This window comes from Puma concolor, chromosome A3, assembly GCF_028749965.1.
Source record: "Puma concolor isolate L17-30 chromosome A3, mPumCon1.1.hap2, whole genome shotgun sequence".
In the NCBI taxonomy this organism is placed as follows: domain Eukaryota; kingdom Metazoa; phylum Chordata; class Mammalia; order Carnivora; family Felidae; genus Puma; species Puma concolor.
Window position 1 is genome coordinate 26,219,349 of NC_141669.1, and position 15,503 is coordinate 26,234,851.

Genomic DNA, 15,503 nt, shown 5'->3' on the forward strand with positions numbered 1-15,503 from the left:
TAACAGAATTAAGAGTGGAAATGATCCAAAAAGACTGCCATAATAGACTAAAACCAACAAGAAAAAATTAAACAGTAGTAACTGAGGGTTGAAAGGAAACCCCAAAAGTACAAGAGAGAAAATAATTCAATTTAACTGTATGAAAAAGACTTGGGTTTTAGCTGACCACAAGTGTATTAGCCAATAGTATGTAAGCCATATCAGCATGAATAATGTTAATGTGATCTCGGGCTACATTGATCATTTAATCAAAAAACATTTACTGAAAACCTATATGATATACCTATATGATATATGATATACCCTGTATTTTACTAAGAGAATATAGGGACAAGATCCAGAAGGAATAATCTCACCATATTTAGAACTAGTGAAACTATGTACGGAATATTAAGTCCATATAAAGGAAAACAGTTGAAAAATTAGAGAAATGTGACCTACAAAAGGAAGACTTTCTAATTTAAATACTGCCCTAAAAGAAGAAAGAAAGCTCTTTAAAAAAATTTTTCTTTTTACAAAATACATTAATGACTATGTAATGGGCATTGCACTACGCACTGGGATATAAGTGAAGAATAAAATAGATACTGTCCTTGTCCTCATTCTACTTCGTAGTTTTGTGTACATCCTATCACTAGAAGACCTTTAGGAGTCCCAAATAATAATCTGTCACACATATTTTAAAAGATATTCATGTACTTTGCATAAGACTGAAATAAATGACCTTCTATGTAATTTCCAAATCTAAAATTGTGTGATTACTTAAAGCATAAAAGAATGTAACTGTTATTCTGAGATAAATGTCTAATGAATAAAATAACAGGCAGATCAATACACACACACACACACACACACACACACACACACACACACACACACAGGTTTTTAAAATATTATCACCCAATAAAACAACCATTATCAATTCATATGGTCAGCCTTTATAGGCAAACTAGTCAAAACCAACTTCAATCCACAATAGGAAAATCTATCGCAAATTTTTATATCATTTCAAAGAACAAAAAAAACTTTTTTAGGACTTTTTATTTTTAAGTAATCTCTACACCCAGTGTGGGGCTCAGACTCACAACTCCACGATCAAGAGGCACATGCTCTACCAACTGAGCCAGCCAGGCGCCCATCAAACAACAAAAAATTTTTTTTATATCTCCTTATCCTAAATATTATTTTACCCAGTGAAAATAATTCCAAAGAAATTAATATTTATGATTTCTCTGGGATTTCTAATATTAATCAGTATACCTTTCCATGGCTTTAGCTGTATAAGGCAAATGCATTTCAATACTGTGTTCGTCTTCATCTGTCTGCAGAGACATGCGTTCAAACATTCCTGTCTTCCATAGTTCTCCGTAAACTAAAGAGATTTCAAAATATAGTAAAACAAATATATTAATGTATATCCTTATTCTGTGAGACTCCACTCAGTAACAAAAAACTACACGCTTTGGCAAGAGACAGAAGTACCACATAATAATTTCCCTCATTTTTATCTTAAAAAAAGAAGAAAAAAGTAGCTTTTTATATACCAGACAAAGCGATAACACATGTAATGACTACTTAGCACTTTCATATATTACACAGTTATATTAAAATAGTAATTCAAAATTTTCATCAGTTCTTTTCATTACATCTAAAATCACCTCTGGGTCTAAGCTTTTCCTTGACTTTAATCAGCACATGCCAACAAAAACATAGTTGATTAGAACTCCTAGTAAAATATGGCAAAGCCACTGATCTACCTACTTGTGAGGTTAATAATACAGTTTTTATGTTTTGTTTTCTTTTACAATAAAATCTATGGGATTATTATTTCCCACCTCAGATGCCTGCCACACTGGGAACAGAAAATTCCTAGGAAGCATGCTATATTCCTCAAAATTAAAAATTAGGCCTTTGGGGCAGCCCAGAACATAAATTCACCAGAGTATCATGCCATAAATAATCTTAAAATGATCTAGTAATTCAGACCCTTCTGATAAATCAAACTTAAAACTGGATATTGTATCAAAAAAAAAGATGAAATTTAATATGTAAAATGAGTAAGAATAGTTTTATCATAGAAGAGAACCAACATTTTTATAAATGGGTTTACCAATATCAGAGAAAGACACAAATGATAGTATAACTCTTTTTTTTTTTTGCAAAACTATACCTTATTAAAAATCATCCATTCCCTCATTAGGATGCTATCTAAAACCAAAATTTTCTGAATGCCCCAAGGTATTAAAAATAAAGTGTGTCCCCTAAGAGCATCACAGAGAGTAATAAGGCTAGTTATACTCCAGCTTCATTAATAAAAATTATTCTAACAACAAATTACTAATACTCCATGGTAATGAAAACCCCAAACTATGAAAAATTAGGCCTAAAAATAGGAAAATGAGGTGATTATTTTGCAAATGGCTTCTTTCATTCTACAGAAGAATGTGTTCCAAAATTTCTAGAAACAATAAGCACACAACATACTTAAAATGTAATTTGATGCCCTGGAAGAATACACAGCAAGTTCATGAAGATGGTCTTTGGGAAAGTAAACGGAATTCAGATAAGGGAAAAATTCTGAGTCAATTGTGGATGGTAAGTACAAGAATATTTGTTACACTATTCTCTGTAGTGTTCTATATTTTTAAAATTATGCTCCCCCCTCCTCCAAAAATACTATTATAAAGTCAAAGGTTTTAATTTATACATTCAATGGATAAAGTGAGATACAACTAAATAAAGATGTGATTTCTAAAATCCTATGGAAAAAATATATCAAAGTAACAGGCATGTTTTAAAAATAAAATACACTTGAGATTTATTTCAGCTTTTGTTTCAGAGTTTCACAAGTACCATCTTATTTCTTTTCCCCCATAAAGATTATTTGAGAGGAAATAAAGGCATTATCACCATAATCTATTTACAATGAGGCAAGTAATAACACAGAGGCAGACTAACATGTCCAGGATCTTTCATCAAGTTACGGTGCATACTAACTTCTTGTCTCGTGGTATAGTGAGTACATGGTACTGCCCTCAATACAGATGTAACTACTAACAGTCTGGAGACTAGTGGACCTGACAGAGATTTTTGTGGCTGGCAAAAAAAGTCTAGTCATCTTTTAGGCATACAGAAGATATCCTTTCTTTGTTTTTGCTGTGTACAGATAAGTTGCAATCAATTTTATCTTTAAAACTGAGAGAATACTTACAATATTCACATTTTCAATTTTTTAAATTAACTTACAATTCTTATTTTAAAAACTCTTTAGCTGTTTAAAAGCTATAAGATTTCTATATACTTACTCTTTTGGTCAATACGAAGGTCATACAGAGGTGTCCTATATATATCCACACTGGAAAGTGCACATCGAGAGAGGGGCACATGATGAGAAGGCCCAAGGATGAAAATTCTCCGGCTAGGAGATACACAACAAAAAGCACAGAACAATTGCACTTCTACACAAACCTTATTAAACAAAAGGGAAAAAAACAAGTAATTTTTAAAAATCACATGTGGTACCATTTTCCTTCTTGACTGATTTCATTACCTACTGTTATGAGCTAAATTATGCACCCCTAAAATTTATGGTGAAGTTCCATCCCAGTACCTCAGAACATAACCATATTAGGAGCTAAGGTATTTAACACATCATTAAGTTAAAATGAGGCTGTTCATGTAAGGACTGAATCCAGTGACTGGTATCCTTATAAGAAGGGGAAGAGATGCCAGGGGTGCACATGCACAGAGAGGCGACCATGTGAAGAGGCATCAAGAAGACAGCCATCTGCAGGCCAACGAGACAGGCTTCAGGAGAAACCAATTCTACCAGCACCTTCATCTTAGACTTCCAGCCTCCGAACTGTGAGAAAATAAATTTCTGTTGTTTTCAGCCACCTACTTCATGGTATTTTATTACGGCATCCCTAGCAAACTAATATGCCCACTAATGATTTGCTTCTCAGTTAATTAAATTCAATTCCTTATCTTTGTCTTTTTGTTGGAAGGCCTTTAAAGGAACCATTTTCAACACCTAGGCATACTAGTTATTGATTTACTGATCTACAGTAAAGCAACTGATATGCTTAAAATCATTTCTGTATTCACAATGCCTAAGATACAGAAGGTTGTCAGTAGCTATATTAACTGAATTTAAACATTTCAGCTATTAAATAAAATCTTAAAATTCTAACACATTCTAACCTGGCCTCCGAAGATCTGCCACAATTTTAATAGAAATACATCATAGCATAATTTATAAAACTCCATACAAAATATCACTACAAAGAACCATTCTGATAAAGTTATTTCCACATTTCTACCATAGCAGAGAAAAAAGGAATCTTGTTGAGAAAAATTCTGTATAATAAGCTTTCTCTGTTCCCATTCAAGTAGAAGTCATTCTCAAAAACAAAGAAATTTGATTATGTGTTATTTGCACTATAGCTAAAGAAAAGAACTGGGTTAAACTATAGCTTAAATCTTTGTAATCCCTTTATCTTGACATCAAGAGTAAAATTAACTTCCCCTCATTTTACCTCAAACATCCCTACAATCTAAATTCTAAAACTATCCATTTTCTCTGTTTTCCCAGATTCATATGAATGAAACTTCCCCCCACCACACATACACACAAACTTTTAGACTCGAGAAACCAAACCTATGAGAAAGAAGGGGTTATATGATAAGCTATGTACCTAGAAAAAATTAATTACTACTCATTGCTCAATTAATGGACAAAGACTGAGACATGACCTAGTTTTTTCATATCAAAAATTTGCAAGTAGGGGCACCTGGGTGGCTCAGATGGTTAAGTGTCTGACTTTGGCTCAGGTCATGATCTGGCAGTTCATGAGTTAGACCCCCACATGGGGCTGTGTGCTGACAACTCAGAGCCTGAAGCCTGCTTCAGATTCTTTGTTTCCCTCTCTCTCTGCCCCTCCCCCACTCATTCATTTTCTCTCTCTCTCTCTCTCTCTCTCTTAAAAATAAAACATCAAAAAAAAAAACCTAAAAAAAAAAAGAATGGAAAAAAACTTGCAAGTCAAGGAATGTACTTAGGCAATATACTTATTGTCATAAAACTCAATTACAGCTAAGACAACCTATTGTCTGCTATATGTTACATGCTATGGCTGCAGGAGGGGACGGTAAGAATGCTGTGGATAAGGAAACAGCAATTCTCAGTTTAGAGTCCCAAAACTTCCTCAAGATGTCATATACAGAAAACCATAAGACCTGAACCACAGGCCATTTCTAGTTAAAATCATAATCTCCTTTCCTCCCCCTCTTCTTACACTACTAATACTCACTTCTTGTCATCACCTCTATGAGCAAATCAACAACCATTTACACACACATACACACACACACCAAAGATCAAATCAAATTACAATCCTAAATGAACAAAAGAGCTACCAGTATGTCCTCTTATCTTAACAGTACATAAATATCACCACAGTTTTTAAAATTAAAGTCTAATGTGGGAAACAGACAATGGTAACTCTGAGTGCTCAGGTGACTTGCCTAAGGATGGCTATTACATGAACCAAGAATCAAGTATGAAAAAGAAGGCATTTTTATGACTGAGGAATGCATTTCTATGAAAAGACAGAAGAACAGAATATTTAAAATCAGAAGACTTCTAGGAAATCCATCATATATAATTAAAATATGAGATGACTTTTAAAACACCAATTTAAACTCAAGACATAGATACGTTTCTAGGTAAGTGTAGCAAGGTTCTAACAGTGACCAAAATAGGAGCACTACTCCAGAAATAAACATCAGAGGTCAGCATGTAAAGTCTAATTGCCTCCTCTGGTACCTGACTATTTATTTACCTTGTTCACCTTTTTTGCCAGACCCAACCCGGATGAAATGGTAACACCTACAGGGAAGAGTTCCCACTCATCTGAATTCGCCAGTTGTGTACCCAACAGACTCCTTCTAGTTTGGCAGAAACTCACTCATATGCAACACAGAAAAAAAGTTTAGGTCACATCAATATAAAACCCTTATAAGTGATGAACCCCAAAATTAAAAAAGGCTACATGACAATGAAAAGAAGGGAAAAAAAGTGCATAATCTCAAAATGGGTCTCTTTGTTGGCTACATGCCAACCAAATTAATAATGTAAATAAAAAACACTATTTTCTTTCTTTTTGCTAGATGGCTAGATCCATAAACACCAAGGCCACAGGAATATTTTGAAGAGAAGTAAGTAATACAGGCATTGGAAGCAACGTCACTTTCCCTTCCTTCAATTAATTTCAAAATTCTTGCAATTAAACACACTCTTGGTTTCAGCTCAGGTCATGATCTCACAGTTCATGTTATTGAGCCTTGAATCAGGCTCTGCACTGATGGTGAGGGTCCTTCTTGGGATTCTCTCTCTCTTTATCTCTCTCTGCCCCTCCCCTGCTTGCACTCTCTCCCTTTCAAAATAAATAAATAAAACTTAAAAAGAAAGAAAGGAATGTAGTTCATATATAATACCTCCAGAGAATTCACATTTGTGGAATTACTTACTACAAGAATTATAGTCTATGCATCAAATATGTAAGTTACCTTAGTATCTGCCCTTATAAATATTCAACAATTTAATCTAAATAATGGAATACAAGTAATTCTCTAAAGATGTTTCCTGGCAAGTGGAGATATTTTAACTGAAGAACTAAATGACATGTGGCCACAAAGAAGATTCCTTTGGCTCTCTTTTCCTAACTGAAAGGCTTTCTGAAAGATATAAATCAAAATCAAATTATTATCTAAGTACATCCTGAATTCCAGGTTTTTAATTAAAGTTTTAGTAATAGGAAAAGACTCAGCAATGATAATTATGGGAAAGAACTTACTTAAATGCATCATTTTTTAAATTCCTTTACTCCTTTTGAAACATAAATCAGATCCTATCACTCCCTTGCTGAAAAAGTCTTGGGGCACCTGTGTGGCTCAGTCAGTTAAGTGTCCGACTTCAGCTCAGGTCATGATCTCACAGTCCGTGAGTTCAAGCCCTGCATCAGGCTCTGCGTGACAGCTCAGAGCCTAGAGCCTGCTTCGGATTCTGTGTCTCCCTCTCTCTCTGCCCCTGCCCTGCTCTCTCTCTCTCTCTCTCTCTCTCTCTCCTTCCCTCTCTCTCTGCCCTTCCCCCACTTGTTCTCTCTCTCTCTCTCAAAAATAAATGCTAAAAAAAATTTTTAAAGTCTTTCAGTGATTTTTCATATAATTGGAGGATAAGACCTAAAATCCTTAAAATGGGTTCTAAAGTCTCAGTGAACTAGCCCCGTCTTGCATTACTTTCCCCACCCCCACCCCTTGATCACAATAGTCTATGATACTGGTCTTGTGGTTCTTTGATGACTGGAACAACTACATCTAGGCGAAAGCCTTCACACATGCTACTGTTCCTTCTGCTTGGCTTCAAAATCATTTCCTTCCCCAAAATCAAATGCCTTCCCCAACACCTTTCCCATAATCTAAATCCAATCATCCTGGTATCACCGCATTTCTTGAATTGTGGACTGTAGATGCCTCAAGACCCTTCCAAGAAGTCCACAAAATCAACACCGTTTTAGTAATAATGAGGAACCTGCCTTTCCCACTATGTTGCCATCTGCATTTATGGTACAAAAATGCGGCTGGGTAAATTAAACCATTGGCACATCAGAACTGTGATCAAGATAATGGAATCAGAACGCACTACTAGTCATACATCCGTTACCTCCACCCACACCAAGGTTTTTTGCTTGTTTTTTTAAGGCCAGTATCACTTACTTCCAATAAATCTTGAACTCTGAGTAAAATTTTATAAAAATATTTTGTATGACAAATGTTTAAATTTGTAGTGATTGAAATGCATAAAGCATTTTTGATATATATAGAATTATGTCTCAGGGAAAACATTTGTGTGATTTTTGAGTGTAATCCAAACCTAGACCTTTTTTTCATGGAACACAATTTTTACTTCAAAAAATGACTGTAGACAAATTATGGCTATTCCAATTTAGGTACTTAGCAGAAATTTCCTAGAAAATGAACAAAATTGGCCTGCCACTTCAAAGAAAACATTACCCAAGACATACCTGAAGTTTTCCAGTGAAAATTAGACTTCTGCAAAACTTCTACGACTATGAAATTAACAGCTTCCCAATAATTAAAGATATTTCTGATGAAATTTGTGGTAATATCAACAAATGTGTTTTTTTGGCACTTTCTAATGAAATGTCAACATTCAAAAGATTGGCATAACTCAATTAACAAATATCTTCTAGGGGTGCCTGGGTGATTCAGTCCGTTAAGCAACCGAATTCGGCTTGTCAGGACCTCACAGTTTGTGACTTCAAGCCCCATGTTGGGCTCTGGGCTGACAGCTCAGAGCCTGAAGCCTGCTTCGGATTCTGTGCCCCTCTCTCTCTGCCCCTCCCCCATTCGCATTCCCTCCCTATCTGTCTCTCTCTCTCTCTCTTTCTTTCTCAAAAATAAACATTAAAAAAAAACAAATATCATCTAAATGTTCTATGTAAGATGTTAATGAAATGATGCAAAGGTAAAAGATCCATTCAAAGTACAAGATAGTACAAAAGATGATCGTGGTTGACATGTAGGGAATGAATTAGTATGGAAGGTAAGAATGGAAGCTAGTGGTATAGAATTTAATCTCTCTTGGACTGCTATTTCTTCTCTATACTTTTCATAGTTCCCAGAAGGATGTTCTTTCTCTATTTTCTCAAAGAACTTTGTAACACTGCCAATCTCAAGGACAGCCACCTTCAAGAGAATACAGCTATGACTGTGAATTATTTTTAATATTAGGACCTTTAGATTTATTCAAAATCAATTATTATATACTAATTACAAAAATAGGCTGATCACATCATCATGCATCATTTGCCTCTCTTTACTCACTCACTTTATCATCATCATCTTAGTCCTTAGCTTTCTTCCTTTTTCTCTTTTTCTTCCCATTCTCACTTTCTATCCACTTATTTAATACATGCTTTCTGCTTCTACCAATATAGATTCTATATCTCTCTACATAACATTATCAAATAGAAAAAGGTTTGGGAGGGGCCCTTGGGTGGCTCAGTTGGTTAAGCGTCCAACATTGGCTCAGGTCTCCAACGTCGGCTCAGGTCGTGATCTCACAGTTCCTGAGTTAGAGCCCCACATCGGGCTCTGTGCTCATAGCTCAGAGCCTGGAGCCTACTTCAAATTCTTGTCTCCCTCTCTGTGCCCCATCCCCACTCATGCTCTGTCTCTCTCTGTCTTAAAAGTAAATAAAAAACATTAAATATATATATATATATATATATATATATATATATATATATATAAAAAGAAAGAAAGAAAAAAGAAAGAAAGAAAGAAAGAAAGAAAAAGAAAGAAAGAAAAAGGTTTGGGAAAGGCTATCATATAAACTACGTTTGATTATCACTGATTTACAGACCCAGGATCAAATGAAGGAAGCTTCTGAAAATCTTTCCAATCTATTTTTGCTCTTACATATGAAATACATTAGTTAAAACTGTACATTAAATAGGTATTAAATACTTGTTAAAACACTCCTCAAAACATAAATGAAGGCTAACCAAAACTTCATCAATTTGGCAACATTATTTTATTTATTATGAAAAACTTACTAAAAATAATTTCCAACAAAGGTATGATACGATGAGCAGAGCACACTACATAAGAACAAAAAAGAGCATCTCTTTTGAACAAATTGCTCAAAGGCAAAGGAGTAGGCTGTGGGGTGAGGCTTCCTTTTTAAACTCATGGCTGCTGTGAGTTACCTCCTTGGAATGATTACATCCACCGCCACTAGCACAACTCGAACCTAGCAATCAACATTTGACACAGGGAAGATAACTGACTTTACCTATGTGTAGGGTGTCTGTAAAACTAGCATACAGACTGGAGCCTGATACTGGTTCACATTTGTGAATTAACTATTTAAATAAACTGCTAGTCAGTAAATTAAGTAATTTGGGTGACTATTTCTAGCAGAAGCTTTTCAAACTTCACAAATTTCTTATTTTAGAGAATAGTGTATCACTTTATAAGTCTCAATTTGCCAGAAAAAAATTTTAAAGCTAATTTCAGAGCTCCCACCAAATTACTAAGAGCTAACATGCTTCAAACGCCATATTAAGTTCACTATCAGATTCTAAAATAATTCAGCTACTTCATCTTGTCAATGAAATATTATTTTCTTTCATTAACCACAAGTACAATAAAGAATTTTTAATTACAAAATGATTAACACACAACAAAGTCCTCTGCATTCTTCTTAAAGATGTTCATCTCCTGGGTTTTGAAAGAAAACTTTAAAAACCAAAATATTTAACCTTCTAACAGTTCCACAACTAAACATTTACCAACAAAAGGAAAAGTCAAGACTAAATGTTCAGAAATGAAAAACAATACAAAAGCTTCTCATAATCTATAGAAGGTATTAAATAAAAAGTCAAATTCCTAATGAAATCGAGTATATGACAATAAGCACGCAAAAGCAAATTACTTCATGACAGAGCAGTTATGATATAATTCTCAACCTTCTCCCATTTAAACAAAACCATGTATTACTTACGTAATGGATGGATCCACTTGTTTGTAAGCATGAGCAGCACAAGACCCACAGTACGTATATCCTGCGTGGCTAAAAAACAAAAAATATTTTTAAATTTAATCATCAGATTCAAAATCAAGATGTTCTGAAACAAAAAAAACCTTTTGAAAGAAATAAAACTATGGTAAACATAACAGAAGTGAGTGTAAAAATAAAAGCAATATAGCTAATGATGCAAACTCTAGAAGACAACAGAAAACACATAATTGCTTTATGTTCCAATTTTATTTTATTTTATTTTTTTTTTTTTTTAATTTTTTTTTTCAACGTTTATTTATTTTTGGGACAGAGAGAGACAGAGCATGAACAGGCGAGGGGCAGAGAGAGAGGGAGACACAGAATCGGAAACAGGCTCCAGGCTCTGAGCCATCAGCCCAGAGCCCGACGCGGGGCTCGAACTCACGGACCGCGAGATCGTGACCTGGCTGAAGTCGGACGCTTAACCGACTGCGCCACCCAGGCGCCCCTTATGTTCCAATTTTAAATTTTAAAAAGTCTTTTGTAACATTTTTGGTCTACAGGACAATTAAATTTAGATATTCAAGGCTTACTTGAAGTTGCTAATGTAATACTAATAGAATTTATACATTCCTCTTCAATACCATTAGCAGACTATTACATAGTAGTAAGACCAAGAGCAAGTCAAATCTAAATAAATCAAATATCCTATAATAATAACTCATCTTTTTTAAATTTCTTTTAATTTTTTAAACTTTTTTCTCAAATTTTTATGAAATTCTAGTAATTAACATATAGTGTAATATTGGTTTCAGGAGTACAATTCAGTGATTCATCACTTACATACAACACCCAGTGCTCATCACAAGTGCCCTCCTTAACAACCGTCACCCATTTACCCCACCCCTCCAGCAACCTGTTATTCTCTATAGTTAAGAGTCTCCTTGGGAATGCAAGCTGGTGCAGCCACTCTGGAAAACAGTATGGAGGTTCCTCAAAAAACTAAAAATAGAACCACCCTATGACCCAGCAATTGCACTACTAGGCATTTATCCAAGGGATACAGGTGTGCTGTTTCAAAGGGAAACGTGCACCCCCCATGTTTAGAGCAGCACTATCAACTATAGCCAAAGTACGGAAAGAGCCCAAATGTCTATTGATGGATGAATGGATAAAGAAGATGTGGTATATATACACAATGGAGTATTACTCGGCAATCAAAAAGAATGAAATCTTGCCATTTGCAACTACCTGGATGGAACTGGAGGGTATTATGCTAAGTGAAATTAGTCAGTCAGGGAAACACAAAAATCACATGACTTCACTCCTACGAGGACTTTGTAAGAGACAAAACAGATGAACATAAGGGAAGGGAAACAAAAATCATATAAAAACAGGGAGGGGGACAAAACAGAAGAGACTCATAAATATGGAGAACAAACTGAGGGTTACTGGAGGGGTGGTGGGAGAGGGGATGGGCTAAATGGGTAAGAGGCACTAAGGAATCTACTCCTGAAATCATTGTTGCACTATATGCTAACTAATTTGGGTGTGAATCTTAAAAATAAAAAGTAAAATTAAAAAAAAAAAAAAAAGTCTCCTAAAAAAAAAAAAAAAGAGTCTCCTATGGTTTCTTATAACATAACATACAGGGATATATTAATTTCAGGTATATAAGATATGATTCAACAATTCTATTCATTTCTCTGTGTTCATCAAGAAGTATATACTCTTAATCCTTTTTACCTATTTCACCCATCACCCTCACAGACCTCCCCTCTGGCCACTACTAGTTTGTTCTCTGTATTTAATAGGTTGGTTTTTTGTTTGTCTCTTTATTCCTTTGTTTGTTTTATTTTTTAAATTTTACATTGGAGTGAAATACTGCATTTGTCTTTCTCTGACTTACTTCACTTGATACCCTCTAAATCAATCTATGCTGTTGCAAATGGCAAGCTCTCATTCTTTTTTATGGCTGAGTAATATTCCTGTGTGTGTGTGTGTGTGTGTGTGTGTGTGTGTGTGTGTGTATCTCACATCTTCTTTATCCATTCATCTATTGATGGACTGAATTCTTATGTCCATAGCTAAGCAATGGCTGCAACTGACAAGTGTGGAACAATGAAAACACATGCCTGACATGAATGACTTCTCTGCTAATTAGATAAGTTTTCAAATATTAGGAAGAATATTTCCTTCCATACTTTCATACACTTTTTTTTTAAATGTTTATTTTTGAGAGAGAGGGAGAGAGAGTAGGGGAGGGGCAAAGAGAGAGGGAAATAAAGAATCTCAAGCAGGCTCTGCAGTGTCTGCGCAGAGCCCAATTCAGGGCTCGAACTCCAACAAAGAGATTGTGACTCTGACACAAAAAACAGACACTCAGATCAATGGAACAGAACAGAAAACCCAGAAATGGACCCCCAAATGTGTGGTCAACTAATCTTTGACAAAGCAGGAAAGAATATCCAATGGAATCAAGACAGTCTCTTCAGCAAGTGGTGCTGGGAAAACTGGACAGCAACACGCAGAAAAATGAACCTGGACTACTTTTATACACCATACACAAAAATAAACTCAATGTGGATGAAAGACCCCAATGTAAGACAGGAAGCCATCAACATCCTCAAGGACAAAGCAGGCAAAAACCTCTTTGATCTTGGCCACAGCAACTTCTTACTCAACATGTCTCCAGAGGCAAGGGAAACAAAAGCAAAAATGAACTATTGCGACCTCATCAAAATAAAAAGCTTCTGCACAGTGAAGGAAACAATCAGCAAAACTCAAAGGCAACCGACAGAATGGGAGAAGATATTTGCAAATGACGTATCAGATAAAGGATTAGTATCCAAAATCTATAAAGAGCTTATCAAACTCAACACCCAAAAAACAAATAATCCAGCGAAGAAATGGGCAAAAGACATGAATACACACTACTCAAAGGAAGACATCCAGATGGCCAACCGACACATGAAAAAATGCTCAACATCACTCATCACCAGGGAAATACAAATCAAAACCACAATGAGATATCACCTTACACCTGTCAGAATGGCTAACATTAACAACTCAGGCAACAACAGATGTTGGCAAGGATGCGGAGAAAGAGGATCTCTTTTGCATTGTTGGTGGCAATGCAAGCTGGTGAAGCCACTCTGGAAAACAGTATGGAGATCCCTCAAAAAAATTAACAATAGAGCTACCCTATGATCCAGCAATTGCACTACTAGGTATTTATACAAGGGATACAGGTGTGCTGTTTCGAAGAGACACATCCATAGCCAAAGTACGGAAAGGCCCAAATGTCCATTGATGGATGAATGGATCCGTCATTGTATATAGAATCTAGTGAATATACCAGGATGGCAAATAAGCACACAAAAGAATGCTCAACGTCATTCAGTCACTATGGAAAGGCAAATTAAAACTACAAAAACTACCACTAAACAGCCTGTAGAATAACTGAAACCAAAAAACGTGACCATATCAAGCATGTTAAGGATGCAGAAGTGAAATTCGAGCTATACTCAAAATGTAAAGTGGAAATGTATACTGGAAATGTAAAATGTTACAACCACTTTCGAAAACAGTTTGGCAATTTCTTAAAAAGTTAAATATACTCCTACCATATGACCCAGCTTTCCACTCCCAAGAAAAATGAAAGCATTATTACCACAAAGATTTGTGCACAAATGCTCATCCCAGCTTTATTTGCAACAGTAAAAAACTGGAAACCTAATTCCTCAAAAGATGAACGGATAAACAAATGGAAGTATAGAGGTGCCTGGGTGGCTCAGTCGGTTAAGCGTCCAACTTTGGCTCAGGTCATGATCTTGCGGTTTTTGAGTTTGAGCCCCATGTTGGGCTCTGTGCTAACAGTTCAGAGCCTGGAGCCTGCTTCAGATTCTATGTCTCCTTCTCTTTCTGCCCCTACCCTGCTCCCATTCTCTCTCTCTCAAAAATAAATAAACATTAAAAACAAAAACAAAAACACAAAAAAATGGAGATACAGTCATATAATGGAAAACTCTCCAGCAACAGAAAGGAACTATTGATACACCCAGAAATAATTATACTTAAAAAGATGGTTAAAAAAAAATAGAGAACACAACAAAGAGTTCATACTGTATCATTACACTAAAAAATAAAAACTAATCTGTAGCAACAAAGAATAAGTCAATGGATGTGACTGGAAAGGAGAGGCAGAGAGGTACAGAAGGGATGAATCACAAAAGGGCACAAGGAAACTTGAGGATGATGAATATGTTCATTATCTTCACTGTGATGGTTTCATAGGTGTATACATATTTCAAATGTATCCAATTGTACACTTTAAATATATGCAGCTGCAGGTTAACCTACCACAATAGAGCTGTTTTAAAAAGGGTCATCATCTGATCTAGCTTAAGATATGAATAGAGAAAAAGAGAGTCACATAAGTCAATCACAGCAATATAGGATAGTAGTGTGCTTAATCAGGAGTTAAGTAATATGGTACCTACACTAAGCACACTGAAATCACTAAAGGTTTTATTGGTTGGGTTAATGGTAGTCACTCTATCCGTATACTTCTGGCAAGAGAGCCTATCAAGTTGCTTTAGTATAGCAATATTCTCCACAACCCGGTTCTAATCTTAGCCAGAAGAAATGTAAGTTGTTCTATGGCTCAGCACATTCGGTTTTGCTGATCTTGATATTCTAGCCTAACCAGGGGCTCAACTGTTTCCAATTCGGTCCCCAATCCTCCAGTGCCAAACACCCCAGTACAAACTACTTCAGATTCCTCACAGCTGTTCCTGATCTTAACATTACTGGCTCCCCCTTGTCAATTCAGAAATATGTTAGCTTCCCTAGTCAGGTGGACCTTAAAAACCATTTGATCCACCAGCATCTGTCCTGGTCTGTGTCAAACCAG

General features: G+C 35.6%; 1 protein-coding gene across 4 annotated transcripts in view; it reads right to left on the bottom strand.

Moving 5' to 3' along the window:
* Nucleotides 1–15,503, bottom strand: part of MEMO1 (mediator of cell motility 1) — a 124,531-nt gene that overhangs the window by 37,150 nt on the left and 71,878 nt on the right. For all 4 annotated transcript variants that reach the window (XM_086700310.1, XM_086700312.1, XM_086700311.1 and 1 more), the window contains 3 exons: nt 10,592–10,660; nt 3,306–3,418; nt 1,261–1,372 (listed from right to left, as the gene is read on the bottom strand). In XM_086700310.1, the coding sequence (XP_086556436.1) occupies nt 1,261–1,372; nt 3,306–3,418; nt 10,592–10,660 (294 nt within the window). The remainder of the gene's footprint in view (nt 1–1,260; nt 1,373–3,305; nt 3,419–10,591; nt 10,661–15,503) is intronic.